Genomic DNA, 26742 nt, shown 5'->3' with positions numbered 1-26742 from the left:
ATAGCGGATTCCAATGGCGGATTCGGAGCACTTCCGGTCATAGTTTTCCTGCTCCTCGCGAAGGAAGTCTATTACACTGGGAGATTGAGAGTGCCTCCCTTATCTATCATTGGCGGATTGGAAGCAGCTCCGCCGCTAAATCCACTCCACGGAGCAGCGCTCCGCAAAAACTGACGCAGTCGACCGGAAGTCGCTTGGTGTCAGCCCACCCACAGCCAACGTACCGCGCGCGCGCCGGCGAACGCGAGTCACGGTCTCTCGCAAGAGGGCTGATCCGCATCGTCAACTTGCGCTTTTACGGACTGCGGAGAGCGATGACTCATCTAGCTCAAGTTCCGAATTGACCTGTGGGGACTCAAGCGACGAAGAAGCTTCGGAAGCTAGTCTTCAAGCAAGCTTTCGACATTTCGGCCGCCGGCCAGGAGACCGAAAGTTGCGCGTTTCGTCGACGACGTCGTTCGCCAGTATTCAGATGAAGAGGTAGCAACGGGCTTCTTTTCGGAAGTTCGCATTTTAACAGCCTTTGCAGTTCCATGCAAACATGCAAACAACCATGCAGTTCCGAAGGCACTTCAGGCTGTCTCGATGTGTTGCCACCGAACTGATCGCAGGCTTTGCTGCGTCCCCGATGTTTCCGACACACAATCAAGGCGGACGAGAGAAGCAGACTTACGTGCGCTGTGACTTCCATTAGAACGCAGGCGGCTAACAACAACCACGACACTTCTAAACACGCGCGCGCGAGTTCTAAGCCAGGGTTGCCAGGTCTTCGGAAAAGAAAGTAGCCGAAAAATTCCGAAAAATAGCCAATAAAGTCGTCAACTGCGGCAAAAGCTGTAATTGGTAGCAAAAAAAAAAAAAGAACAATTGTCAATTTTTGACGCGAGAGTAAGGAAAAAGACGAAAAATACCAGTAGTTTCCTGCTGCAATGATGGCAGACAAATATAACAACAAACCAAATGTTATCAGATTTTGCATCATTAATTATCACAATGACCAACTGATGTTCTTTGATAATTTCTTTTTTCTTTACTCCCTTTACCCCTTTCCCCAGCACAGGGTAGCCAGCCTGTACTTACACTGGCTAACCTCCCTGTCTTTCCTCTCCTTTGTCTCCTCCTCCTCCTCCTTGATAATTTCTGCCGCGCACTTGCGTGCTTTCTCATAGCCGCATCGGTATCTCCAGTTTCAGTACATAAACTCGCTGCGCGCCGTCCTTGCACTACTATGACTTCACTTCAAATGTTGCCGTGCGAACTGTATGACGTAACACACGTTCTGCTCTCCTTGGTACGCAGTCGCATAGTGTAGGAGTTGAGGAGGACGTCGGGATGAAAAACATGGGAGGTTTATTTACATTATTTACAGTGAGAGTCAATTAACAGTCTTAAAGTCATTACGGGCCGGCAGCAACTCGGACGCTGCGGCCCGTGGCAAGAAGCTCGAAAGAGATGAATGAAGGAATGCTCTAGGAATGCTCTCCTGCTGCTCCCGGTCTGCGTCATTTAAGCCCTTCGGTGTCTCGAAGACACGTCACGTTCGGCCAATGGGAGAGCCCGCTCAGGTGACGCCATTTTCGGCCAATCGGCGAGGGCTTACTTCTCCCTGTGGTCTTGCCTTACTGACTTGCAATGCGGCGTCACAATAGATGGATGGGGGCGACGCCGCCAGGTTTTCACGGCGCATTACAGCCGTCTTGCTTCGGGACCCACTTTACCCGCAACAGTGCCAGGCTCTCGCTTCACTTTCGGGAAGAGTCAAGCAGTGAATAGCTCCACCGGCGGCACACGAAGTGGGGGCCGCCAACTTGTTTGCACGTGCCGCGCCTCAGGAATGTGGTATCCGTGCTTCTGCGCTCCTTAATTAGCTGTGGTGCGATTCGATGTGGTCTGGGGAACTCGAAGTAGGCTCAGGAAACGGTCCCGTATCTAACAATAGTCACATGTCATGACTACCATGACGCGTTTTCGGTTGTTGCAGTCATTTCCAGCACCAAGAACCATGATCTTCGCGATTCTCTGTAGAGGTAAGCGTGACCGTCGCCAGGGGTGATATTAGGACACCATCTTTTGCTCCCGTCCTACGAAGCTTAGGCGCAAAAGCATTGCCTTTAACGTTGGTTAATTCTTGTTACTCAGACGGAGCTGCTTGGGTCTGTTCAATTATCCGTCCATGACAGTCCAGGACTGTCCGAGGCGTTGACTTCGGCCAACGAACGTTGCATATGAAGCATCTCCGGCCGTCCTGGACAGCCCAGGACGACAAGTCGAAGAGGCCAGGGTCACAAGCCAACAGCCAAGCCACAGCAACGGAACCCAAAGCGGACTATACCCCTTCGCCGGTTCCGGTCTTAGACAACGACGGGTTCGCTTTTAAAATGATTGACAGGTGCGTGACGTGATCATAATCTGCAGTGCTGCCCCGCTGTCTCTGACGGCCAAGTGAACGGTTCCCCTTCCGAACCGTTATAAGATTCGGCCCCTGGGCGCTTTCGGAAACAGATGTGCGCTAGCGCGCCCTGCCACATGCTCCGGCGGCACTGCCTGTGCATCAATCGCAGGTTTCATGCACTTGCCTTCCGCCGTAGGGGAGTGCTCCGGCGCAGAGTTCGTCGGCCACTCCGAATCTTCCATTGGAGAGAGAGAGAGAAAACAAGGGTAGGAAAGGCAGGGAGGTCAACCAGAACAGCATCCGGTTTGCTACCCTACACTGGGGGTGGGGGAAAGGGGAATAGAAAGAGGAAGAAAGGGAATTCCATTGTCGGGAATTCCTTCCATTGGAATTCGCTATTAAGTTCACGAGAAAATTGTTTCAGAAGGATTGGAATACGTTTTTCGAAATTCAATCTCCCGTCACCCAACCGGGGGAGTGGTGACGCTGCGTATACACCATCACCAACCTTTGCTACCGTCGGTGAGTAAAATGGCGCCCGACAGACGGCGGTACCGCGTCAAGACAGAGCTGTGGATACGCCGCTGCAGCTGCTTTTTGGTCAGGTAACGTAGACCCTTCGGGCATCCCGTGACATCACACGGAAGGTGAATTCTCTGCTACTTGCAGTTTGTGCGAGTTTCGCGAGCCATCAAAACCAGCGCAGCACTGCGCTATAACGAAACTACTGAAACGCGAAAGCGCGGGCGGAGCGAAAACGAAACCTTTCGACCACCCGCGTCGTTGTGAAAGGTAATTTCAATGAGTTCTTTTTTTCTAGAAATGTGACAGAACTGCACAGGTAGCATTTTATTTCGTCTTATAATACAACACAAGGATGTTTCTTTGTTTTTTTTTTTTTTCTGGCAACGGGTGGTTGATTTCTAGTGACAGAATTTAACTGAGGAGTGCTTTCGTCATCGAGCAAGCACTTGAATGTCCCGGGGGAGTCTAATCACGTTCTGCATTTACCTCAATTTCTCGGTTGTTAAGGGCCTGTTCGCGATAATATTGATGCCTTACAAATTCGCGAGCACTAATCTATCACTTTAGCTTGGCTTAATATTAGCCTTTACTGTCCCTTTAATAAAGAATAAAATAAAATAAGAAATAAACAAGAGCCAATTCTGCCTGCATGTCTAAACGAGCACGATAAAAATAATGTACGAAAGGGCTAGAGTTGCGCTGGTTGTTTACGAATACCCAATCAAGATACAAATAGTCACTAATAAGAAATAAATAGTTCAAAAGCCAGGTGGCAAGCACGTCTCACAAGGTAAATGAGGCAAGCACAAGTTACTTTGTCTCAGCGTTGAGAGAGCGTTCGGCGGTTTTACTTACGCATGTATTTATGCTATGTGTGCGAAATATGACCTAAATGGTGCGTGACTACAATAGCAGCGCATGAAGCCTGCGCACATTTACCATCCATACCGAAGGGTACACATGGGTAACAGTGTCGGGGCTTGCTTAATCTAGGCACCGACTCTTTCTTTTTTTTTTTCTTTTTTTTCCCCCTTTTTGTCAGCAGATGTCCTGAAATAAAAACAGCTGCACAGTGCATGACGGTGAGGGATGGATGACTGGTTAATTTTGACGACCCATATAGGTTTCCTTAACGTGTGCCTTATCTGGCAGACATTTTGCGTCTTATACCGTGCGCGTGAACAATCTGTTACCGTGCCTTTCGTACCCACCATCGTCCATCCCCACGCAGAGTAGCCAATCGGAAGCCTGTGTTGTTAATCTCTATGCAATACTTTTCTGTGTCCTTCTTTCTCTGACCCTCCTATCTCCCTAGAACTAATTAAAAAAAGGAAAAGCACTTCTGCACTACCGGAACGCGACCGCCGGGGACAGGAACAAAATCTGCGAACTCATATTAAGAGACCGCAACGGTTTGAAACGTTAGGAAAAAGTAGCATTATCGTTTTCCTAAATATTCACGCAACTTTTCGCCAGTGACACGATATAACTCCGCGTAGGCAGGAGCGTATTTTGGCGTCAAGCTTCGATACAAACTGGCTCCGTGTTCACAAACAAATCGCTTACGCTACATATTCGTTCGCAGGAGCAAATTCCGGTCGATCCTGATATCTTTTCGCGAAGGTGGCCAGCCTATGGCAAGGTACAATTGCGAACGAGAATCTTTTTGAATAAGGCCCCTGTGTCATACAGGCAAACGTGCTAATGATGCACACTAATTCGTGCTTCAAGCACAAACTCAAGAGCAATTTCCCGACCCTGTGTAGTCGAGCGACTATAGCACCGTTTCTTTTCGGAAGCCTCCTCGGCGACGTCTACACGTGACAGAGACACACCAAGGCTGCTGTTGAGCAGCTAGCGGCATCGTTACAGTGCAGAGCATGCACCGCGCACGTGCTAAGCACAGCGTCATCTGTCTCGGCAAGAGCGCATCAGTTGCGGCGGTGGTAGTGGTACACACGGCACGCTCCGACACAGCCAACCACCAGCGGCGCGACTCGGATTACTGTAGCGGAGCGCGCGCGACTTTGCGGCGCCGAAAAGAAGAGCCGTTGTTTGGGCACGGGGCCCTCCCGCGGTCAACACGCAGAGGCGACAGGCGGGCAAGACCTCCGGGAGGAGCGGCAGTGAACTCGAGTCCGGCGACCTCCACCAGCACAGTGCAGGCTTCTTACTTTTTTTTTTTTGGCGGAGAGGGACCGAAGACAGTCCCGCCCGTACAGAGCGCAACAAAAACACGCTCATGCGTCCACCGCTTTGCTGCCAACACAGCCGTCGAAGAACGGAGAGAACTCGCAGCAAAGCTGTCCCCGGATTTCGCAGATGACGACCGCAGCGACCGAAATGCAGTGGCGAAGAGAAGAGATAAAAACAAGCGGGAGATCAAGAGAGAGGGTTTCTTGCCATGTGCATAACGTCGACGCGCCGCGTGGTTGCGAGAGATCTCGAAACAAAAACAGAAAGGCGCTCGCGCTTCGCAAGGTTGCCCGCCAGGATCCCGCGCTCACATGCCACGCATCTGAACGCAAGAGTCGCCGCCTCAGACGGGCCTTAGTTGGCTCGCGATCGAGAGGCAGACGCGTGAATGTGGAGCGCGTGAGCACAATCCGTGACGCCCCACGGTGGCGAGGTCGAACGAAGGATGCGTTGTGATGCCGATCAAGCCTGCTTTCACGAAAGCGCCGGACACGGCAATTTAGGAATATCAGAATTAGTTGAAAAAAGCTAAACAACAACAACGGGGATTCGCAGGAAGAAACAGACTTGAAATGATCAACAGTAATTGGACGAGGCCGGAGCCAATGTTCCGAGAATGAGACTCTCCCCTCCGTCAGTGCAATAGGTGCTTTCCTTGGCAGATACAATAGCTATGGCAATTTCCTACAAAGACGAGGTACCTATAGGTAGTCTGGGAAAACTAAGCCTGAGTAAAGGAGGTGGAAATCAATAGATTCCAGACCTTGTTCTGAACAGTAATATCTCTTGGTTGTAATGCGTAATATATGTTGATGGGATCTATCCTTTCTAAGTCTGGTACAACAAAAGTTTGAGTGCCGTATACTATAAGCTTAAGTTACTCGAAGTTGTGACCACGGCAGATAATTAAAATACTCAGCGAGTGCTTTAGGGAGCTGAGGATGTATACTTAATTAAAAGAAGAAAAAAATCAAAATAAATTGCAAATGTACAGGTGAATTTTTTTCGCGTGTTCTGAGCTATTTCCCGACACGCCGCGTCACTTCTCCAAGCTTGTTTCGAGACGGCTACCCGCTAGTTGGCATGACTTCTTCTGGCCGCACTGAACTGCCGCAGAAAAAAGAATATATATATATATATATATACAATGGCATTATACTGAAAGCACTGAAACGCTGTAGAGCACTGGGCTGGGAACAGTATGTGTTGTGCAGACTCCCATCAGGCAGTCAGTGACAAGTTAACGGGCTAGTGAAACGCCAAATGCGTCTCTGCAAACTGCATTGTTAAGTTAGGCTACGTTAGTTTAGTTTGTTAACGAAGAGACACAGTCTACAGGCAGTCTGACTTACTGCGCTGATGTTCCAATGTGGAAAAACAAACAAACAATATGGATGCCTAAGGAAAAGGAATTGGCGACGGGAATTGAATTTGCGAGGTACAGACGTCCTGCACATTTAGATACACCAATATAACCATAAGCTATTCTTTTTAAATTTATTGATTCATTCCTATAGCATTAGACGTTCTCATTCACATGGACAAAAGTGCAACAAAACAATCAACGAAACATACTGCCATTCGATTCCTATGCGTGAGCATAAAATAGCTATCTACATAAACACTGTTGTGAAACGCAACCATCCTTTCCTTGTGTCCATATTTTTTTCCATCATCACGTTCTACCAGAAGTACTGCCGCTGGAAATTTTAAGCTGCCTCCTGTACATAATGTATACGGAAAAATACTACCTGAATTTGTTGGAGCTAAGACATGGAACAAATACCCTCAAAAATAAAAGAGATACAAAATTTCGGCAAAGCCCTAAAATCAAATTTATTAGCTATAAACCACTGATTTGGTGCCTGTATTCTTGCTTGGCGTTCTGTTCTTTGCGGTTTGATAATTTATGTAACTGGCGATAACTTTATGCATGCATTCATCCTCTGTATTGATCCCCCTATGCTTGTACCGAATGTCTATTATATTTCGCATCCGGACCCATCTACTAGCCTACGGCTACTGGGTCCAACAGTCTTTTGCGTATGCACTGAAACACCTATGATGACAATAAGAAAGAAAGAAAGAAAGAAAGAAAGAAAGAAAGAAAGAAAGAAAGAAAGAAAGAAAGAAAGAAAGAAAGAAAGCTCTGCTACCAAGAAATAGGGAACTGGAAGCCAAGCCAACGGCATTCTAAACGGCCCAACCGCGCATAAAGGATTTCAGTAGACACCTCTTCCGCGAGGCGTCGCCCATGCGTCGGCACGTCTAACGTCCATTTTGCGCTGTCCGATCTTCACTCCACGGTCGAAAATTTTTCATGCGCCTTTACACCGGTTAAACCTTCGCATCGCCGCCGATGACGACGGCGTTTCGCAATTCGGGTCAGGTGAGAACACCACGTCTACACGCGCGCGAGATATGCGAGACGCTCTTCCTTCCAGCCCAGCCTTGACTCGCTATATGTTCCAGAGCAAACTACAGCCTCTCGGGACAGGCGAGTCGTAAACAGCCAGGCGGCCTCGGGCTACACGTGCGCAGTCGTTCGTCTTCCTTTCGGCCGCTCGCATCCGAAGCCAAGACGATGCCACAGAGCGGCGGTATGGCGCGCCAACGAGAGATTTCCTGGCGAGCCGCGAGACGTCGGGACGCCCATCGCGGAGTCGTTGAGCGGGGAAGGGCCCCGCAGAAATGACGGGCGCGCGCGCCGCGTCAATTGAAGCCCATCAACCGCTGCCACGCGCACCCCGACGACAACCGCGGCGCGCAGGCGGTGCGACACAACGCAACAATCTGCGGCTCGCTGAACGCGCACTCGCGTCTTCGTTCCCTGCAGTGCGACGAAACCCTCCGAGTGATTCCTTCCTGTAGAAATATGGCGACGAATCGGTCAGCTAGCCACTTTGCACTGCGCAGAAATCTTAGATCACGCGGCTTCAGGCTCATCACTCCGGCCCGGCTATAACCGAATACGCCCCCACATTAGGTGCGACTGCGTTCCGCAGACTGCACCCTCCTATACACGCCTATACATTCCCCAGCTCTAAAGCCACTGTCGAGTGGCTGACCGCAGCTATTTCATATCAAGACCAACGGTATACTTGCGGTCTTCATCGGCGACGCGCTGGAGAACGCTTCAAGCGAGGCCCTGGGCATGCGACATCATATATCTACATTTCCTGCAATAAAGTGTTTCCTTCTCTCTCTCTGCCAGCCTTGGGCGGCGAAAGGGAACTGGGGTTCCGCGTGCGTGCACGCACACACACGTAATCAAGCAAGCAAACAAGCAAGCGCAATCGCAAACGTTAACGAACAATTCGTTTGGTAAGGTATTCCGTGTCAGTTCCCGTTGCATTGTTTGCCCACTTGTAACTAATTATCATTTATTTGTATAATTTTGTATCTCAGGAGTTTATTAATTTTGCCTTTTATCTGCTGAATAATTTTCAAAGTTTTCACCTACAAAGCATATGTTGTAAGGATCGCTTTACTTTTTTTTTTCTGCATTTTAATTCGTCGTAAGGGATCCCGCTTGCGGTTTTAGTTTCGGGACTTTTTTTACTTTGAGTATAAAACTGTTTCCGTATTCATTTACTTATCGATAACATTGAATTGAAGCTTAAGCAGCTGGGCGTGGCTTCTTATTCAGGATACACTATTCGTGACAATATCGGACGTCTTGGGCGCCATATTAGAATATCACAAACAAGATCCACAGCGCTGCTGGACAAATAGGTTGGATTTACCGTGTTCATTCCAATCTAAGCCGGCTTTGACACCATATCTGAGAAAATGCGTTGAGGAATTAAAGTACGCTCGAATATAAGCCGACCAAAAAACAACAAGAAACCCAGACGCCAGGAAGAGCATCCATGAATTGGCACTATACCTAGACAGACTGCTTGCCTCACAGAGTAACGGTCTTCTATATATAGTCGACATGGCGAATTCGCTCGTCACCTTCGCCGGGGAATGAGATAAGAGCATAGCACGTAAAAGCGCCCATAATGTTCTACAAAAAAAAAAAAAAAAAAAAAAAAAAAAAAAAACGGGGTTCATTGGCGTGTGATGGCTATAGAGCCAATGCATTGAACCGGTTATACAACAGAATTTCTTGTTCCGCCGGGAGCCAGCAGACAGCGTAAATGAGGCGTGGGCCGGGAAATATTCCTGAATATATAAGAACAGCATGCGTCTCGGCGGTGCCTGGGTCAGCGTGTTCTGCTATTGCTACTCTGCCCCGCCGAAAGAATGGAACCACAGAATGGGTGAGGGTTGATGGAGAGACACAAGGGTGCGCGAGTAGAGTCGGATTGATCGGGTGGCAACTTCTCACGGCCACTACCGTTGATCTTCTAAAATGGCGGCCACACAACGTCAGCGAACGTTACTTGAATTGTTCGACCGTCTCTGTCGCGTATCAATGACGACATCAGCAGAAGCTACCGCCATGCGCAGCTGCACTGTACTGACAAGTATCCTTGCGAACGAGCTATCGTCCCTGCAGTCCAATGAATTGCGTTGCTCGCTAGTTGAACTGGTGCATTTAAAACACGCTGCTTGCTTTGAAAGTGGACCTTGCACTCGCCGCGTCCACGCGTACGAACTTTTTGGATGCCAAAATAAGCAAAGCCTGCAAAATGAACGTTTCTACTGGCACAGACTGCAGGCTTGCGCCTGCGGTGGCGGTCACTGCATGCGTGCGAACCGGCAAAATTAAGCGAAGAGAGCTGCAGATTAGAGAAGCGCTGGAAGGGCCAGCGAGCACTGCGGAGAGGACGCAACCCGCGAGCGTGGTCACACGACCCGCTTCCTGACGAGCACGCAATGGGGCGCGGGAAAGGAGGACAGCGTCCACCAGAGCAGCCGCCGTCTCCTCCTCGTCACCACGAATAAAAGTGCACGCTCCGAACGAAGAGGAACATCGTCTTCGCTCTTCCAAGGGCCCGAAGAATCCAAGAAATAAAACGGAGGTTCCCCAAGGAGCCGACGAGAGAGGGAGAGACGGGGCAGGGGCAAAAAGAAAAACAAGATGGCGGACATCTTTTTTTCCCACGACGCTGCCGTCTGGCGCGGTGGTTCCAGCCGAGAAGGCGGTCTGTCTGTCTTGCGCCCCTCGGTTGCGAGCCCCCTCCAACCTCCGGACTTTTCTTTAAATCGTAGGAAGAAAGCAGGGGGTCCAAGAAGCGTGCGTGAAATATGCCCAGCACTGGCGATGCGCAGAGCCCCAACCCCCCGCACCGCCGTCCCCAGGCCCCCCTCCGGCGTGTCATGGCGAAATCTCCTGTACCCCCCCCCCCCTTCCTCTCTGCCTCAATGCTGCCCTCCTCTCCCTGCACGCCCTCGGGGGTGCCCTGCAGCGGAGAGCGATGCCGTTCGACGGGTCTTGCCCCGTAGGCGAAACCCCCCGACCTTCAACAGCCCCGGGCAGCCGCGTGGTTTCGTACCCACAGGGGAGGCGCCGAGACTCCGAGGTGAGGGACCACGGAGTCTCGAGAAAGGAGGGTGCACCGCAAGTCAGCACCAGTAGAAGCGAGCCGTGCTCCCCGCGGCGCTGAGCGTGTGCCATGTGTGGGCCAAGAGCGGCGACCGCCAGACGAACGGCCTGCCCAAACTCAGGTCTTCGCTGTTTCTTTCTTACTTTCTTTCGCCTCTCGAGAAACATCCTGCTTTCTTTGCGTCTCTCGTCGGACCCCTCCAAACTCTGTCCTACGGGTGGACCTTCGAAATAAACCTGGTGCTTTTCAATCATTACTCCTTCGACCGAAGAAAGCGCGTGCGTGTTCAGCCAGCTGATCGGTTTTCGTTGCACGTCTTTTGCCGCTCTCGCTATCTTTGCTCCCGGGCACCATTCCATCATGCTACCGAGCAACGTTTTCATATGCGCCTCAAGGGTCACGCCAGACAACGCGTCGGTACACAACCGCGCGAAATGAACCACGCAGTGCTGTTAAAAAAAAAAAAAAAAAAAAAAAAAAAAAAAAAAAAAAAGTTATCGAAATAGATGCCAAACAAGCCAGCTGCCACTGAAGGCGAGAGGAAAGCGTTGGGAATAAGCGTTTTCGTCTCTAAGAAACTGGTTACGCTTTTTTTTCCATCACGCTAGTGGTAAAGGGACAGAGAAGAACTGACATGTCACTGTTAAAACTCTTGTCCCCATACGCGCGCGACGAGTGGGCGCTTCGGCGGTACTTCCACCTCTCTGCCAACTTTCTTGGGTGTTTATACTATTATGCGCAAGCGAACTTAACCTGGACCTGGAAATATTGACAAGCGGAAGTCGCCTCTAGAAGTGGATGCGGAACATCCTGTGAAACGATTGGCGCGCCACGCAGAACGCCGCCTTCTGCAAGTAGCTATGAGAGAATTAAAGGGACACTGAATAAATTTAGACTGGCAAATTATTCTATCAAAAGTGTGCTTTTTGGTAGGAATATGTGGAGTGGAGTGGAGAAAATTAATGCCAAGCTATCTTTTTTTTTCTTTAATTTAGCACCGAAACCTCAGCGCCGGTACGTCAGTGTGACGTCACGAATTTCAAAGTATTTTATCGGATTTTGTCGCATTCTCGCACCTTTGACGCAGGAAAAGTCCTCGAAACTGACCAGACAGAGTCTTTGGTTTCTTCAGAGTGTAATGTAGTTCTTTACCGAAAAAGAAAAGAAAACGATTTGTTATACCCGTGCAGACGCCGTAAAAAAAAAAAAAAATGACGACACAGCCAGCTGGTGAGGGAACTTTGAAGCGGCGTCGCCACCCGTATTTCGGCTTTTACGTATTTTATGGATTACGAAGCCCCCTCTTGGTCTTGTAAAAGGATAGCTAATACAAAATTAAATATAAATTCTGGCGCCTTACGCGCCAAAGCCGCGATCTGATTATGAGGCACGCCGTAGCAGGAGATTGCGGATAAATTTTGACCATCTGGGGTTCTTTGACGCGCACCCAACGCACGGTACACGAAAGTTACTGGAGAGTTTTAGGTTAGGGGACGCAAGCCGCTTGCGTCCCCTAACCAAACACTCTCTAATGAATTTCTCCCCCATCGCGGAATGCGGCCGCCGCGGCCATGGTTCGAACCTACGACGTCGCGGTCAGCATCGCAACGCCACTGAGCTAACGCGGTGTGCTAATCCAGCTTAACTTGTCATTCTCTTTAGTGTACCTTTACTGTGCCTGTGGTACCTTGAAGGCCAGACTATACTATAGAGGCTCAATTTAAGTACAGTATTTTGTTTAAAGGTTCTCTAAATCCAGTTTCTCCTGTACCCTCATTAGTCTGGAAAAAGGCCCTGAAATTAAGCAAGCTAGGTATAACCTGAAAACAAAAAAAGTGAGAAAATTGAGCCGCGAACACGACGGGGAGAAGAGACACCACAACGCTGGACTAGCAACTGACATGTATTGATGCTAGTCCAGCGTTGTGGTGTCTCTGCTTTCCGTCGTGCTTGCGCCTCAAATTTTTCGCTGGCTTTTTTCAAGATTTAGCATGAACCAACTGGCCCAGCAAGCGGCACTTCTCAACAAGCTAAAATTTATCTAGGAATACTCCCTAACTGAGCAACATGAGCGCGACAGTACTCAACAACACGCAGCGAAATCCATGCGGAACACTGGACTTGGCGCAGGCGTTATCGTCACCAGAGTTGAAAGCTTTGGAGGAGCGCGATTAATCGAAATTTCGAATCCAATACTTAGTACCGAAACAAACATTTTGATAATTCAATTAGAATATTCGAATGTGATCAATGTACAGGGTCACCCTATACGATTGTTAAAGCCCTCTGCCGTGGAAGAGGGCCCATGCGTGTTATTCCACGCTGGTGCCTCTTCAAGCGCCCGCCGCAAATCAACCAGTACAAAATGGCAATCGCCAAACCTTTTTGCTCGTTCACAAGCTTCCCTACTGAACGCACTGCAAAACAGCATTACATGAATTCAGACATTAACTAAAATGGGACTCCTATTGATATCCTTATTTATGCCCACAAGAAAAGGGGGAAAACTCAGTTTTCTATTCGATACTTGAGACCCATAACGCTCGAATTTTCGCATTTGACTCTATAGAAAAAAAATTCGACATTCGAATCATTCTACTGTAATAAATGCTACCACATATGCTGGTACCAGCAGCTATAAGAAGACAGGTCTGATGACTGTAGCATCTAATACGCGTTCTTCTTTTGAACAGGTCTTCAAGTGCCCCAGAAGAAGTGCAAGAAAGGAGTACGAATTCAGTCAACAGCGGAACATCACCAACAGAAAACGTATTACGAAGAAAAAAAGGATCGAGGAAGAGAACAAGGAGAGGAGACGCAGCGTTTCGAGTGCCTGAAAAGACAAAGTAACAAGGAATAAAGAAGGGTGATACCCGTGGCGTTCCGGCCTCAACCTCGTTGCCTAATGGGCGAAGGCTCGAGGCGAGACCTCCCGGACAGAAAAGACTTCCCGCTGCCCCCACGGGTCACGGTTGGACCTGACCCCGACACGCCACTCGCTCGCAGTGGCCTGGCATCTTTCCTGTTGGTACTCGCATCCTTCCATGCAGCGCGGTACGCAGGCACTAACCAACCCCTCAGTAAGCACGCTTCTCCGCGTTTACCATCCCTTTTTTTACAAGCTCCCGCGCTCAAATTTACACGTGCACGACGTCGCACGCGACGCAACGCGACGCGCTTCTCGACAAAACGTGTAGCTACGCGTCATCACTCCGAGCAGGACGATATGCCCGTGTGAGTCGAACTTATCCCCGCGTACGTGCTTTGTTTTCTTTCGACGTGCTTGTTCTCACATTTGTAACAGTTCGCAAACGGTGGACGTGAAGTCCACGAGCACAACGAAGTGCGCGTTAATTTACGCGCAAACGTGCCCGCGTTGCCTAATGCGCGATCTCACCCCACGAACCAGCGCTTTCGCAGTGGGAACCACATGCGCAACTTTGCCCACTGCGGAGTGAGATCATCATAGTTGTCATCATCGCGTACTAAGGAAACTACAAGCGCACAGCGAGAGAGAGAGAGAGAGAGAGAGAGAAATAAAAGCGAGAAATAAAGAAAGCACAGCACAGGTTACGCAAGAACAAGCGTCATTCTCGCACATAACTGTACATGTGCCTTTTTTATGGCTGAGGTATACAGCTGGCACAGGTTGCATGGCTTTAGTCCTACACTGCAACCTGTAGAAACGAAGGATACATTTATAACGCGCTGCTTGCTCATCGCCTGCTGTCAGCCCTACGGAATCCCAGCCAGCGTCACTCAAGTGTATATACACGCTGGCGCTCGCTCTTGCGTGCGCGAATGCGTGGTAAAAAAATAAATATAATAGCGATAAACGAACGACCATGTGCTTCCATTTATCGCTATTATCGCGAGTGATGGTACCTACAGTGAAAACCGCGGTTTGAAGCCACAGTGGTCGCGTAAGGCTTTCGTAAGACCGCAAGGCCTTCACATCTGCATTAAAACACCCAGTGAAAGTCACACGAGCAGCAAAAATTATACTTAACCTCAGTACCTATGACGTTATGCCAATGAGCACGAGGTCTCGGCCATGATTCCCTGCGACGGCCGCATTTCGATAGGGACAGAACGCTAAAACTGTCGCGTAACGAGGAACCCTTAGTGACTAACTATATGGCGTCTCTCACAGAACATTGCTTTGGTATCACAAACTCCACCAGTCAATGAAGCGTACAATACATTAGCGCTAGTTTATTTACTTACTTAAAAATACCTTACAAAGCTGTGCAGTGCGATACATCGAAGGTATACATATAGTAATCATGAGTGAAAACTCATGACACATGGTAATGTGCACATAGGCTCGCTCCTTAATTCCGACGTCACAGTGAACCAAATTACTTGCGCTTGCCCTCAGTAAGATCGCAAGAAGCAGGCGATGGCTAAATGTTCTGCGTGTACCGGCAATCAGCCGGTGACTGAAGACGTCCTGTTGGGACCTTGGCCGTGCTCCAAATTAAGCTAGAGCTTAAGGTGACTATTTTTCGTGACACCTACGCGCTTGCACACTTCAGAGCAGCAAAACGATTTTATTCGGAATTTCTCTCTCGCGATGAGGTTCAGCTTTTCCGCATGGCAAACAGCGCATAGAGCTGGCAGGAGAAAGAATAAGGCGGACGTGAATCGGGCATTGATAACCGACTGCCGGTTTCATTCTACACGCCTCGCCTCTCCAAATAGAGCCGTAGGCTGCAGGGTAGTCAGCGCTCGCGCCGGCCCCTGTCTTCTCGCATGCTCCGTTAGCCATGTCGACCACGGACCACAAAATTTGGCCCACCTAACGTCGCAAACTCTGGGACAATTTGCGCACAAGTCGCGACGCCGAGCACGTCGGGAGAAACAATGGCACGTAGCCGTCGTCAGCGGCAAGGGCAGTCCGGCGATGACATACGACGACGGAGCGCTTTGCGCACCCGCGTGACAGGCGAACAACGCCGACGCCATTCCGACCGCGAATGCCCGTACCATCCGCGAGGGAGGCGAGGCCGCAGGCTAAGAAGGCCGGTGGTGGTTGTACGGCAGCCCAGTATTGTCAAAATACTCACCTCCTGTGGCTTCCTGTTTGCGCGTTGCACAGGCAGCGCAGCAAGCGCTTACTTGTCGGTGCCGGCTGTCCATCACCGGTACATAGGCACGGACCAAGCGTTTGGTGAATCAGCATTAACTAATTTCTTCACATAGGTGAAATAGCTTACGGAACCGATGTGATGACACGTGACTAACAAGTGTCAAAGACGAAATCTGAGACCTATAAAGCATATATCAACTACGGGGGCCCTTTCGTCGACCTGCACTTATCACAACATAGCGGGATAAAGTAGGGGGTGGGGTCTCAACTCACGGGCTCAGATTTGTCATTGCATGAATTTTCTGCACCACATAATACCAAAACCACGCAAGTCACAAAACGGATCCCGTTGAAAATTCCTCTTAAATGGCAAAGCTACGGCGCAAGAACCATCGGCGTGCGGCCATGTGCGGACCAACGGTAAAACCGTTGCGGAGACAACGGTCTGCTCTTCATCCCGGCAGAAGGGAGGCCAGCAAGAGATAAACAGAGAGCTGAACGAAAAAAGAAAAAAAAAGAAGAAAAAACAAGGAAAAGAAAAAACGCGCGTAACATTCGTCCCTAAAAGCCCCACGTGCGAATCCCTAACAATGGCGAGATACAGCGCCGAGCGCACGGAAGCGGGAGGAGGGTGCCTCGAGTATTAGGTGCAGGCGACGCCAGACCACACGCGCAGCGCCAATTTTAGACGCCCCGCAGCGTAGCACATGCAGGCGAGCTCGTGCACGGAGCCTGCGAGGCGGGTGAAGCTTGGCCCCTCCACCCGCGTCCCCAACAGGCCACTTCTTCCGCGCTTTCAGGCGCGGGAAAGCTGCTGCACTGGAGATTAACTCACAACTCCTCGCACACGCTGCAACCGTCCGCTGTCCCAGCTACAACGCTCGTATCCCTTCTGCTTCCCCGCACGACAACGATGTCTGCTCAGTGTTCAAAAGAAGGACGGCTTTCGGAATGAGCGGCCTCGCCGACACAACCGCGACCGACAACTCTTGCGACTCCGGGAGGTCGCGTTCAATGGCGACAAGATAATAGCGCACTCTCGTAGGCCAAAACCATGCGGCGCTGTGGAACCTACAGACGATCCCTGCAAGACTCCTAGTTCCTAAATACAGAATCCCGCGATAGCGGTGCTTGATTGGGCGACTGTTTAACTAAGGCTGCCGATATCGCCACTGGTGAGCTCACAGCAGGCAGCCAGTCACGAACCACTCACGCGAAGAGCTGCGTAGACACCGTGGCTGAACGGCTGACGTCATATGTAGCTTTCCCCCATTTTCGTTAGCGCTCAATAGCTTCCCCCAGCACTGCGCCGTTTTAGCGAGACGAAGGTTTGGCGGCAACTGCATGAAGCTGTGTGGATGGAGCAGAAGACAAAAGCAGACGCCGCCGTTGCCACGACGTCCACGGGGGTGCACGAGCTGGTTTGCCTGCATTTAGGGCCCCTGCCAGGAGCCGCATCGTCGTCACAGTGCTCGCAAGAGAGGACTACGCACTTTCGCATGCGAGCGCTGCGGCCGTTTTTTTTTTTCTTTCTTTCTTTCTTTCCTTTTTCTTTTTTGTCTCGACGACCCTCCGCGAGAAAGGAAATGCCCTAGAGCGAAACAAGAGAAAGCCGCACCGACAGGCTTGCGAAAGAAAAGATGTCGGCGAGAGGAGAACGGCTGAATAAGGAGACCGAATGGGAGGGAAGTGCCATTGTCTCATATGTGGCGAAGGCCAGTAGCACGGGACAAGGAGAACATTCTCCCCTTGCCAGGCCTCGGACATCTACTAAGATTGTCCATCGCAGGTCTGCACAACAAGAAAAGGAGCAGCCAGCTGAAGCCACGACGCACGTGGCCTCTCTGACGTCTTCGACACGGCGGTTCTAGGGTTGGTAATATCGATGAACGATTAATCTATTAAAAGTATCCCGCAAAACGATGAATCGTCATCGATGTCCACCTTTCATTCAATCGACTTAGTCGATTAGACATGTTCGATTAATCGTTTCCTAGAGTTTGACAGGAGTGGCGTGAAAATTTTGAAATCACACTAGAATAGGGGAGCCCGAGCAGTGGTGGCTGTGCGGCTGTCGTAGAACGATTGTCGACTGTTTTTTTTGCGAGTCCCGAATGATGGCGAGCCGAGCGCTCCACCTCGCTTCCCCCCACACGTCGCCATGCCGCCGGAAGACGGAGGCTTGCTATAGAAACCCAGTCGTTCACCCGTCGTGTCACTGTCAGTCCACTGAAGACGCGGCACAGCATCCACGCCGGTTTTGGAGCACGTACTTGACAAAGCGATGAAGTTCATGTCGATTCCAGCAAATATATAGCTTCCTAGCGACTATTCTCGCGTGCTCGTTGTGTGTACATTCAAAGAAGGTGTCGGTTTCACCCAAACATCTCAGCCAATTGACGTTCCTTCGCTCTGTAGAAAAGAGCATGTGGCTTAAAAGCATAAACCAATAATTTTCTCCTCCCCTGTGCATATCGCAATCTCTGACCGCTATTTAACAAATCACAGATTATTCTTTATCAAACTATATACGCTTGTATTTCTAACTTGGTTCCACCCGAGTCTCAGGCATTAAAATAGGTTTCTACAAAAACAGATAACCGTGTTTCAACCTCTTTAAAGTACCCGGCAATAATTTCGATTAACCAATTATTCGATGAAAGCGATTAATCTATCAAATACTAAAACGACGAATGATTAATCGTTAATCGAACAAAGAAATTAATCGACCCTCCCTAGGCGGTTCGGTCTACTTGTGCGGCCAAGCGCGGCTCGCGGTTTTCGCTCGTTCCGCCTTTTCGCCAACTCACGACCTTTCTCGCTCGCGGGCTTCGCTTACGAAAGTTTTTGGACCGCCTCGCGTTTTCCGCGAGAAGCCGGTGTTTCGACACCGACAGTTTGCAAGTTCCGCCCGCCTTGCGTACTCAGCATACTCGAAACAGCAGCAAATACCCAGAGCCAAATAACCATGTCCCGTGCGTCGACCAAGTTTTGTAATGTCGTCGATCAACGCGCCACGTAAATTCACTTTGTCAGGCACTAGGGGTGTGGGAAAAGTAGTTTTCGAGACCGAAGAGTTGATCCCAAACAAACACACAGTTGTAGCCCCTCATAAATAGTATCAAACACCCCGTTGCTGAAAGTGATGTCTGGGCGAAATTCGAGTACGAATTGTGGCGGTTCAGTAGCAAAAGTGTCTCCTAAGGAGACGCAGCATGCTCGCGTAACTTTGAGTTGTCATATAAGCAGCCTTTGAGTTCTTTCTTTTTTTTTCTTTGTGCCAAAGCATGCATACGTTTCATACATTTCCTTATGCCCGCTTGTGCTGCCATTGCAGTGGTGGCAACTCCGTCAAGCTACTCATATAAGCTTTTTAAGGACACCTCTGTACTTGTTATATTTTTCAGGGAAATATAAGTCGATTGATTGATTAAAAGCGTGTTGACCGCACCGTAACTCAAGCACTCAAGCCAGTCAGTCTTCATACTTCTGAAGAAAAACAGCCATTACACGAGAAAGTGGGGAAAGAAATTGTCCGATTAAAAAACAGTAATTTCCATGTCAACTGAATCAACTCGAGCCTTCAAAATAAATACTTCGCTCACTAAACTAACTTGTATTGCTCTTTAGTACGGTTAACTACTTAAGTGTGGGGGCGAGGCTAGTCCACTTGTGCAGCGTTCAGGCTTTGCGGCATGCATTATTCTTTTGATGCGGGGCACCAAATTAAAAAGGAAAAAAAAAAAGAAAGATGGGGGGGGGGGGGGGCGCGGAAAAAATGTAGTTCAGTGGCTTTCACTCTATCATTTCGGTTAATTCGTGCAATCAATCTTCCGTTCATCTTACAAGACCTAAGTGCAAGGAAACTAATGAGGTGCGAGAGTCAAGCAAGCAGGATCTGCAAATGGCCCGGGACAAATCTATGTTGTCCGACGCACTTGAACGAGGACATAAACAAACATCAGAAACACATATGTAGCAGGCCAACAACCGTATCGAAACGGATCATGTCCTATTTAGGCACAACATGATTGGGAAGGTGAACTAAGCAAGCGCAAAAGAAACAATGCAGAATTACAAGAAACCCACTTCTTCAGAATCGCACAAAATTTTGGCACGAGATAATTTGTGGTCGAGTAATCCTTCACACGCCTGTCAACGCGATCGTGCATAGGAGACGATAGGAACGGAATGAAGGGCGCCTATCCGCCTCTTCCTCCATGATATCAAAGCGCAGTTCTATCCCCTTCAATAGTAATAAGGCTGTTTGCACAAACGATCCGGCAGCACCGGGCAAAAAAGCATAAACCCTACAGCTTCGCACAATCAGCGCAGAGGCGGATGATCCAAACGCATAAAGAAGACGAAGTAAACGTAGCTCATATTTGCGGACAATCAAGCTCCGAAGAGGTGGGGGATGGAGGGGGGGAGCAGATGAATGCACAGCGCGTAAAAGGAGCGGCTAGACAGGAAGGGGAACAACGCAAAAGCAAGCAAGCTAGCACGTAGAAGGCGCGCTTGGGACGTTGCTACATTGCTTGGGACGACAGGTCGGCGGCGCACGGAGAAAGAGAAAGCAAAAACTCGCAAAAGCCGGTTTCATTGAAGACTGCGCTCGCTCGCCGAAGAAGCAGCGTAACCCCCCCCCCCCCCCCACTACCTGTAGTGTGGCTTCCCCCATCGCCACGCAAACCTGACTGCCGACAGGAGAGCGAACGATCGAGCAAGCAGCGCTTTTTCCACGCACGGACACCGGCTTCTCTTCTACTAACCTTCGCCTCTCACCCTCCCTCCTATTCCGTACGCCCCAAGACAGACCGAGCAGCAGAGAAGAAGAAACTGAAAGCGTTAAATAACGTAAAAAAAAACGGAGGAGGCAGCTCAGGAACCATGGCCTGTCGTCAGTGGCGAAACGGAAGAAAACGGGCGTATCGCGATGGGGGCCATTGCGACCAGAGATCTTTCAGCGACGCCGTCTTTGCCCATGCCATCGAGCGCGTGTAGATACACAGGCGATGGAATGTCCGAACGAACCAGCGGCCGCCCGATCAGAGGGCGAGAACGGCTGTTGCGATATGCGACTCACTTGTCACAACACGTTGGCGCCGCGTGTACCCTTCATCGACTGCTGATTGCCACGAGGTCGCCACTTCGATTACTGTTGTTCATTTTAGGAATAGGTGGCAGCAAATACTTGCACGCTACATATCAACAGCAGTGAAGCGAATAGAAACACTAAACATGAGTTACAGAAACACATACATTTTTTTCGGTCGGGACTCTTCATGGGCGCCATCACACTACGCATGTGTCCTGATCAAAAAAGCGCTATAACATATTAAGGAAGCGTTTGAATTGAACTGAATACGACAAATAAGCGCCGCGCCTTCACCAGCCAACTTATTTGTTCTGCAAAATAAAGGCGTTTCGGTGATGTATGTCAACTTTACTCTCTCGCCTGATTCAGGAGACTTGTAGGACTCCACGAGTTAAGAGAAAGGGCCCCTGGTACATTAAAACACGGCTGCAGTAACGTAACGTAACGTTTTCGCTCATACGTTTGAACCAGTGTCGGCAGTCTTTGAAATAACAACTTGCTCTGGACGACCTTTTCGCAACAAAGCTTGTTATACGTAAGCTACGATATGTAGTTGTACGAGCCCGTGTGGCTGACTGAGAGATAGCATAGGTAAGGTGTGACGGTTGCAGGACGGTCTAAATGTGGAACCATGAAATAAACAATTCAAACAAACACACAGAGCAAGAGAGAGAGGTTGGAAAAAGAATCGCAACCCCTTATCCTAAATATACATAAAACGTAACGTCTTAAAGCTAGCAAGGTACCGGCAAACGCGCCGGTCGGCGAGTTGATCAATCCTGCCCATTTTTAATGCGTTAGCATTAGGAGTGTCAAAGTGGACAAAAGTGTATGTATATGCATAGCCTCGTATATTACTATGGTATGTGAAGTGTGGGAAGCGGGTCACGTAGAGTGTGTAATATATATATATATATATATATACACATATATATTACAACTAACGGTGGCTGCTCCGGCCCACCGTAAGTAGCACCTCGGTCCTCGCAGTACATGCGTCGTGTGGGCTCCTGAACAACACTTTGAAATGTGGTGAAAACAGCTGAACCCCATTTATCCGGGACCATAAATAGGTGCGACGTAATGCTAACGAATTTCTCTCGCACTTACCGCTACATCGCCACTGAATTTTCTTTCGCAAGAATGACGGACGCGCGTTTGGCTATTACTGACGCGCAAAACAGAACCGACTTATTACGGCATTTGCAATGCCAGGTCCATCTTGAGGTTGTCCTCCAAATCAGTCGTCGACTGCTTGCTAATCAATTTTGAGCAACTTAGTCGAAAGTTCAAGCTGTTTACGTTCACAAGGACAACAATGACACCCGCTAAGGCAAATCTGCTTAAACTCCCACTGGCTTCAACCCGCTGTGTCTCGATGCACAAAGCACGAAACATTGCGTCGGCGACACTAGTCTCAAAACAGTTTGAACTCGGTCGTGGACTTGCGCTGTATTTATCATCTGACAATGGGCGAGAAAAGCAGGCAAATTATCGCACTATTCAAGTCGTTTTCTTTTAACGTTTTCTTTTTTTTTCTCGAGGTGAGAAAGCTTAAGCAAGTCATTACGCTAAGGACTACGGTTTTCGAAAACACTAATAGGGGTATCCCACGGCGCACTTTTGATCGCGATCAAGCCCGATCCGAATCGAATTTCTCGGTCGTGATTGGCTCCTTTCCACAAAATGCGCGAGAGAGCCAATCGCTGTCTAGAATTTCGATCCGGATCAGCGCCGATTGCGATCAGAAGTATACGCGTGACACCGGTATAACTTGGCTGATTACTGAAACACGCTGCAAGTATCAACCACTCGGAAAAAAATGGTTCGGACAGTTCCTTCCGCAAGGACTACTGCGGACAGTGCCACAGGCCGGTCGCTGACCAACGGCTCCTGATTTAAAGAGAATCCTTTTAAAGTCACCTGCCACCGCGAACTTTGTCCCCGGAGGCAAGCGTCTGCCGACGCCAGCCCCAAGGAGTCCATTTAAGAAGACCAGCGTAGCGTGACAGCCGCGGCCAGAGCAGCGGACCGTGACGGGAGAGCCACTGAAGGGAACTTGCCTTTTTCTTCCAAGACGCCGTGGACACTCGCGATTAGTCTTGCTGCGACGCCAACGACAACGACAGTCCGGAAGAATAAATCCATCGCAGCAATCCGGCGAATCCTGGGCACGTTTGATCCACGCACTGTCATGGACGAGGCATGCTCACACCTGACAAGCACGGGACACCGTTGAAAATCGCCGCCGCTCGCGCTCACAAGCCACTACTCCCATCCGCGCGCCGCGAATCAACGCGTACTTTTCTTCGTACGTTGCCTCCTCACCGAGAGGCGGCGCGACGGGCGGCGCTTGCAGAGCTTAGCTCCGCAGCAAGGGAAACGGTGAGCTCTCATTAGCGAATGCATGAATTCCATTGTTACAACTTTAACAAAAGGAACTACAACATTTAATATGTTAAATACCTGTATTAGATTATGAAATACTAACTAGTGCTTGCTGTGATATTTTTACGTTGCACACATCTTGTACAACGCGACCGAAGTAGAAACTACTAAAGCTTGATTGAGCGTGTTAAACAGCGCCATCACAGCCACAGAGCACATATTAAAATGTAAAATATATTTTACATCAAATGAACAAGAGTAAAACTTAATATTATAAACGACATTTTGCGTTTAAGCGCTGAATAAAAAGTGTGCAAATAAAGATTGCCTGAATTGCATGTATAAAAATAACATTTACGTTCTTTCAATTAGCCCCAATATTATATAATTTTTTCAAATTTACAAGATAATTTATTCTTATTTTGCAGTATTTGATTTATTTTAAAACTTGCAAGTTAGCTAGTCAATAAACGGCCCACTAGGTGCTGCTATAGGGCAAATTTTGGCAAACGTTTCCTATGTATTCATCCGCGGCTGTAGGCCAATAAAAGTTTAATATTTTGCTCAAGAAATAATTTTTACCTGGATTTACTAAAGCTTACTAGCAAATTTAATGCTTAAATCTAATTGCGATCACACTGAGCGTTCTTTATAAAGGTCTTCGTTGTGAAGTGTTCATTGCACTACTTTTCGGAAAAGTAGTGTGTAATCCTCTTTTCGGCTCCACTGCTCATCGAGGATGGTAAGCATGGCACTTCGCTCGTTACAGTCTTTTGCTGTCGAATTATATTTAACGTGTGAAATTGGGTCGTTATGTGTAACAGGTCCTTAGGTTTGTGCAGAAGTAGTAGCGACGCACGAACCTATCGGAAAGCAATGCTTGTGAATAAAAATCAGTATTTGTATTAGGCTTAGGCGACACCATGTGTTGCTGGGTCGGTACCGGCGTTGCTGTCTTGTTCGTATTGCATTCACTGCACTTGTTCATATTACTAGAAAACAGTCAATTTGTTATCCAGTAAATTTGTGTCAGTTCTGTGAGTTACGTTCATTGTCTCTTAGCGACAGTTTCTTGCGCGTAATTAGCGAAGCCGCAAGTGCTTTCTTTCTTGTCACACGAATAAAGTAGCAAGTCTGTATTCTCTTTTTAAATCTATTCCGTGCTTCACTATTCATGCACAGAAAGGCACGGCTGTAAAATTAGTGGCAGAAGCAGGAACTAGCCGCGAAATAGCGATCGGTGATGTGTGTGATGATCGCTGTTGTACCATGCGATAAGCTGACTGTGACCTATGGTTACCTATGTTGGTTTTGTGCAGACGTCCAAGAGGCGCAACAACGGTCGCTCCAAGCACGGCCGCGGGCACGTGAAGCCCGTAAGGTGCACCAATTGCGCGCGTTGCGTGCCAAAGGATAAGGCGATCAAGAAGTTCGTGATCCGCAACATCGTGGAGGCGGCCGCAGTGAGGGACATCACGGTGGCAAGCGTGTACGAGTCTTACCCGCTGCCCAAGCTGTACGCCAAGCTGCACTACTGCGTCTCGTGCGCCATCCACTCCAAGATCGTGCGCAACAGGTCCAAGGAGGCACGCAAGGACCGCGCACCGCCACCGAGGTTCCCAAGGGCCACGGCGGTTAGTTTCCTCGCTCTCTCACACGTTCTTGTTTGATACTGTTTTGGTACATTACGATCACTTCAGTAATACTTGCTCTTTAGTTATGGAAAGCTTCAGCGTTGTATGGGGACCCGGTCACTGTCATGGACGCTGGAAATGCAGGAAACAGTACTTGCTGTACAAGGTGAAGTGACAGTAAAGGTTCGCACTGGACCTTAATATGACAGCTTTCAGAGCACAGGAGCAGCCCATTGCAGCTAATGAATGGAGCAAGATACACATTTTGTGTACTTTATTTGGTAAAATGTATTGCTCGTATGACAGCACCGCTCACTTGTCTGGTTGCATCTGGTTGCACTGCTACATCTGTACTCGACACATGTGCAATAGTTGCTCAAAACAAAGGAACTGTTTGGTTAACTATACAATAGAGGGTGCAAAAAACTGCGACTGATGAACATGTTATGAATGCTGGTTTTATTAATTGGCTGCAGCACAATTTGTGTACTAACTTATAAATGGATCAAGAGACCATGGAGGACAAGAAACTAAAAACGAGTAGAAGGCGTCCTTACATAGTAATTAGTGCTGCTACATTTTTATGTCAGTTATGTCAACGCAGCTAGCCGATCTGCCATCAAAGTTGTTGATCTATGCTACTGTCGATATTAACAGTTCCAAGTTAATGTAGCCTTGTGTTCATACCTAGCCTCGCTTACATGCATTGTTTGGCTGAAGTGCAAGGCATGTTAGATGGCAAGAGCCACCAGTTAGTATGGCATTCACAGAGTTTCACCAAATGCACATTATGATCTCACTTGTTTTGTTTCATCAGTTGTTTCATGATGTGGACTCTTGAAATTTACTTAGGAGCTGTGCCCATGGAAAGACTGCTAAAGCTGTTCTTTTCCTTTTTAGCCGTTGAACCAGAAATCTATATTCTTTTAGGCTGATTTAAGGTAGTTTCTGTCAGCAGAGTGCAAATTTTACTGCTTGGATAAATGAAAGAACAGTCAATGTCCTCGCACTTCTCATGACACTTCTGTTGCTTCAGCTAGTCTGTGCACACAGCCCGAGTAGTTAGAAAGCTGAGAAAAATGTGATGTCATTGCATTTGGCTGTATCAGCTGTACTCCTGAAATGCACTGCATATACTGTGTGTTGACAAATGCCCAGAAAATTTTGAATGAAGACATATTTCAGGTGCCATTTATGAAAAATGTAAAATTGTGCTATTTATACTATAGAGGACAAGTGTTTTGTAAGGGTAATGGCTAGTACTTCACTGCAGCTAGGTTTCCCTTGCTGGCTTAATTGAATACAATGACATTTCTGCCACAATTTTAGATCTACAAGTGCACTAATCTAGTAGTAGTTGCTGTGCATACTTAGCCTGTAGTGTGTGCAGCACGTGTACAATATTACCTGTATTGGTTTAGGCATCTTTATAAAATTGCGCTTGTTTTCATTACAGGACCTGGCTCGTGGACCCAATGCGCCGCGCGTTGCTGTCAAATAATATGTGAATAAAAAAGTGTTCACTTGCCAACTAGCACGTCTTTATGTCCTCTTATCTTCTAAGAAGCATGTTGAGAACTTGGGGCTGATTAGAGTGTTTTAGCAGAGTCTTTCACAATCTGCTCCTCTGACTGGTGCATCCTGCAATTCGTACACGACTGCTCAGTGACAGCACCATACTTGTGGACAACTTTCTTAGGCAACAAAGGAAAAGCTACAAGGACGGAGCACCTGGATGTGTGTTACTGCGTCACGTATCACAGTAGTGTTGAGCGATTTTGGTTTCTTGGAACAGATACTGGATCAGCATAGCATCCATGTGAGACAGTTATACTTTTGCCCAAACTCGGAAGAGGAAAGCAAAAAACAAGTCTCTCAGTGGCTTACTTTGCATTTGTAAACCAGATGCTTATGGTTAC

The 26742-nt window shown here is 48.6% G+C and overlaps 2 protein-coding genes across 4 annotated transcripts in view; one reads left to right on the top strand and one right to left on the bottom strand.

Moving 5' to 3' along the window:
- Egfr (epidermal growth factor receptor) overlaps window positions 1-23095 on the bottom strand; it is a 216855-nt gene extending 193760 nt beyond the window's left edge. For 2 of the 3 annotated variants that reach the window (XM_050188824.2, XM_050188829.2), the window contains exon 1: window positions 22865-23095. In XM_050188824.2, the coding sequence (XP_050044781.1) occupies window positions 22865-22997 (133 nt within the window). In that variant the 5' untranslated portion in view covers window positions 22998-23095. The remainder of the gene's footprint in view (window positions 1-22864) is intronic. The other variant, XM_050188827.3, reaches the window with a different exon arrangement.
- A 665-nt stretch (window positions 23096-23760) lies between these two features.
- RpS26 (ribosomal protein S26) lies at window positions 23761-26357 on the top strand. Its single transcript, XM_050188832.3, has 3 exons — window positions 23761-23931; window positions 24509-24823; window positions 26280-26357. Exons 1-3 carry the CDS (start codon window positions 23929-23931, stop codon window positions 26322-26324), a joined length of 363 nt encoding a protein of 120 aa, XP_050044789.2. The 5' UTR covers window positions 23761-23928; the 3' UTR covers window positions 26325-26357.
- Window positions 26358-26742: the final 385 nt, after the last annotated feature.

This window comes from Dermacentor andersoni, chromosome 2 (assembly GCF_023375885.2).
Source record: "Dermacentor andersoni chromosome 2, qqDerAnde1_hic_scaffold, whole genome shotgun sequence".
NCBI classification, from domain to species: Eukaryota; Metazoa; Arthropoda; class Arachnida; order Ixodida; family Ixodidae; genus Dermacentor; species Dermacentor andersoni.
This window is presented reverse-complemented; position numbering and strand designations above follow the sequence as displayed.

Coding starts and splice junctions, on each gene's coding strand:
- RpS26 (XM_050188832.3), top strand. Junction 24,824..26,279: donor GGTTCCCAAGGGCCACGGCG/GTTAGTTTCCTC, acceptor TTTTCATTACAG/GACCTGGCTCGTGGACCCAA.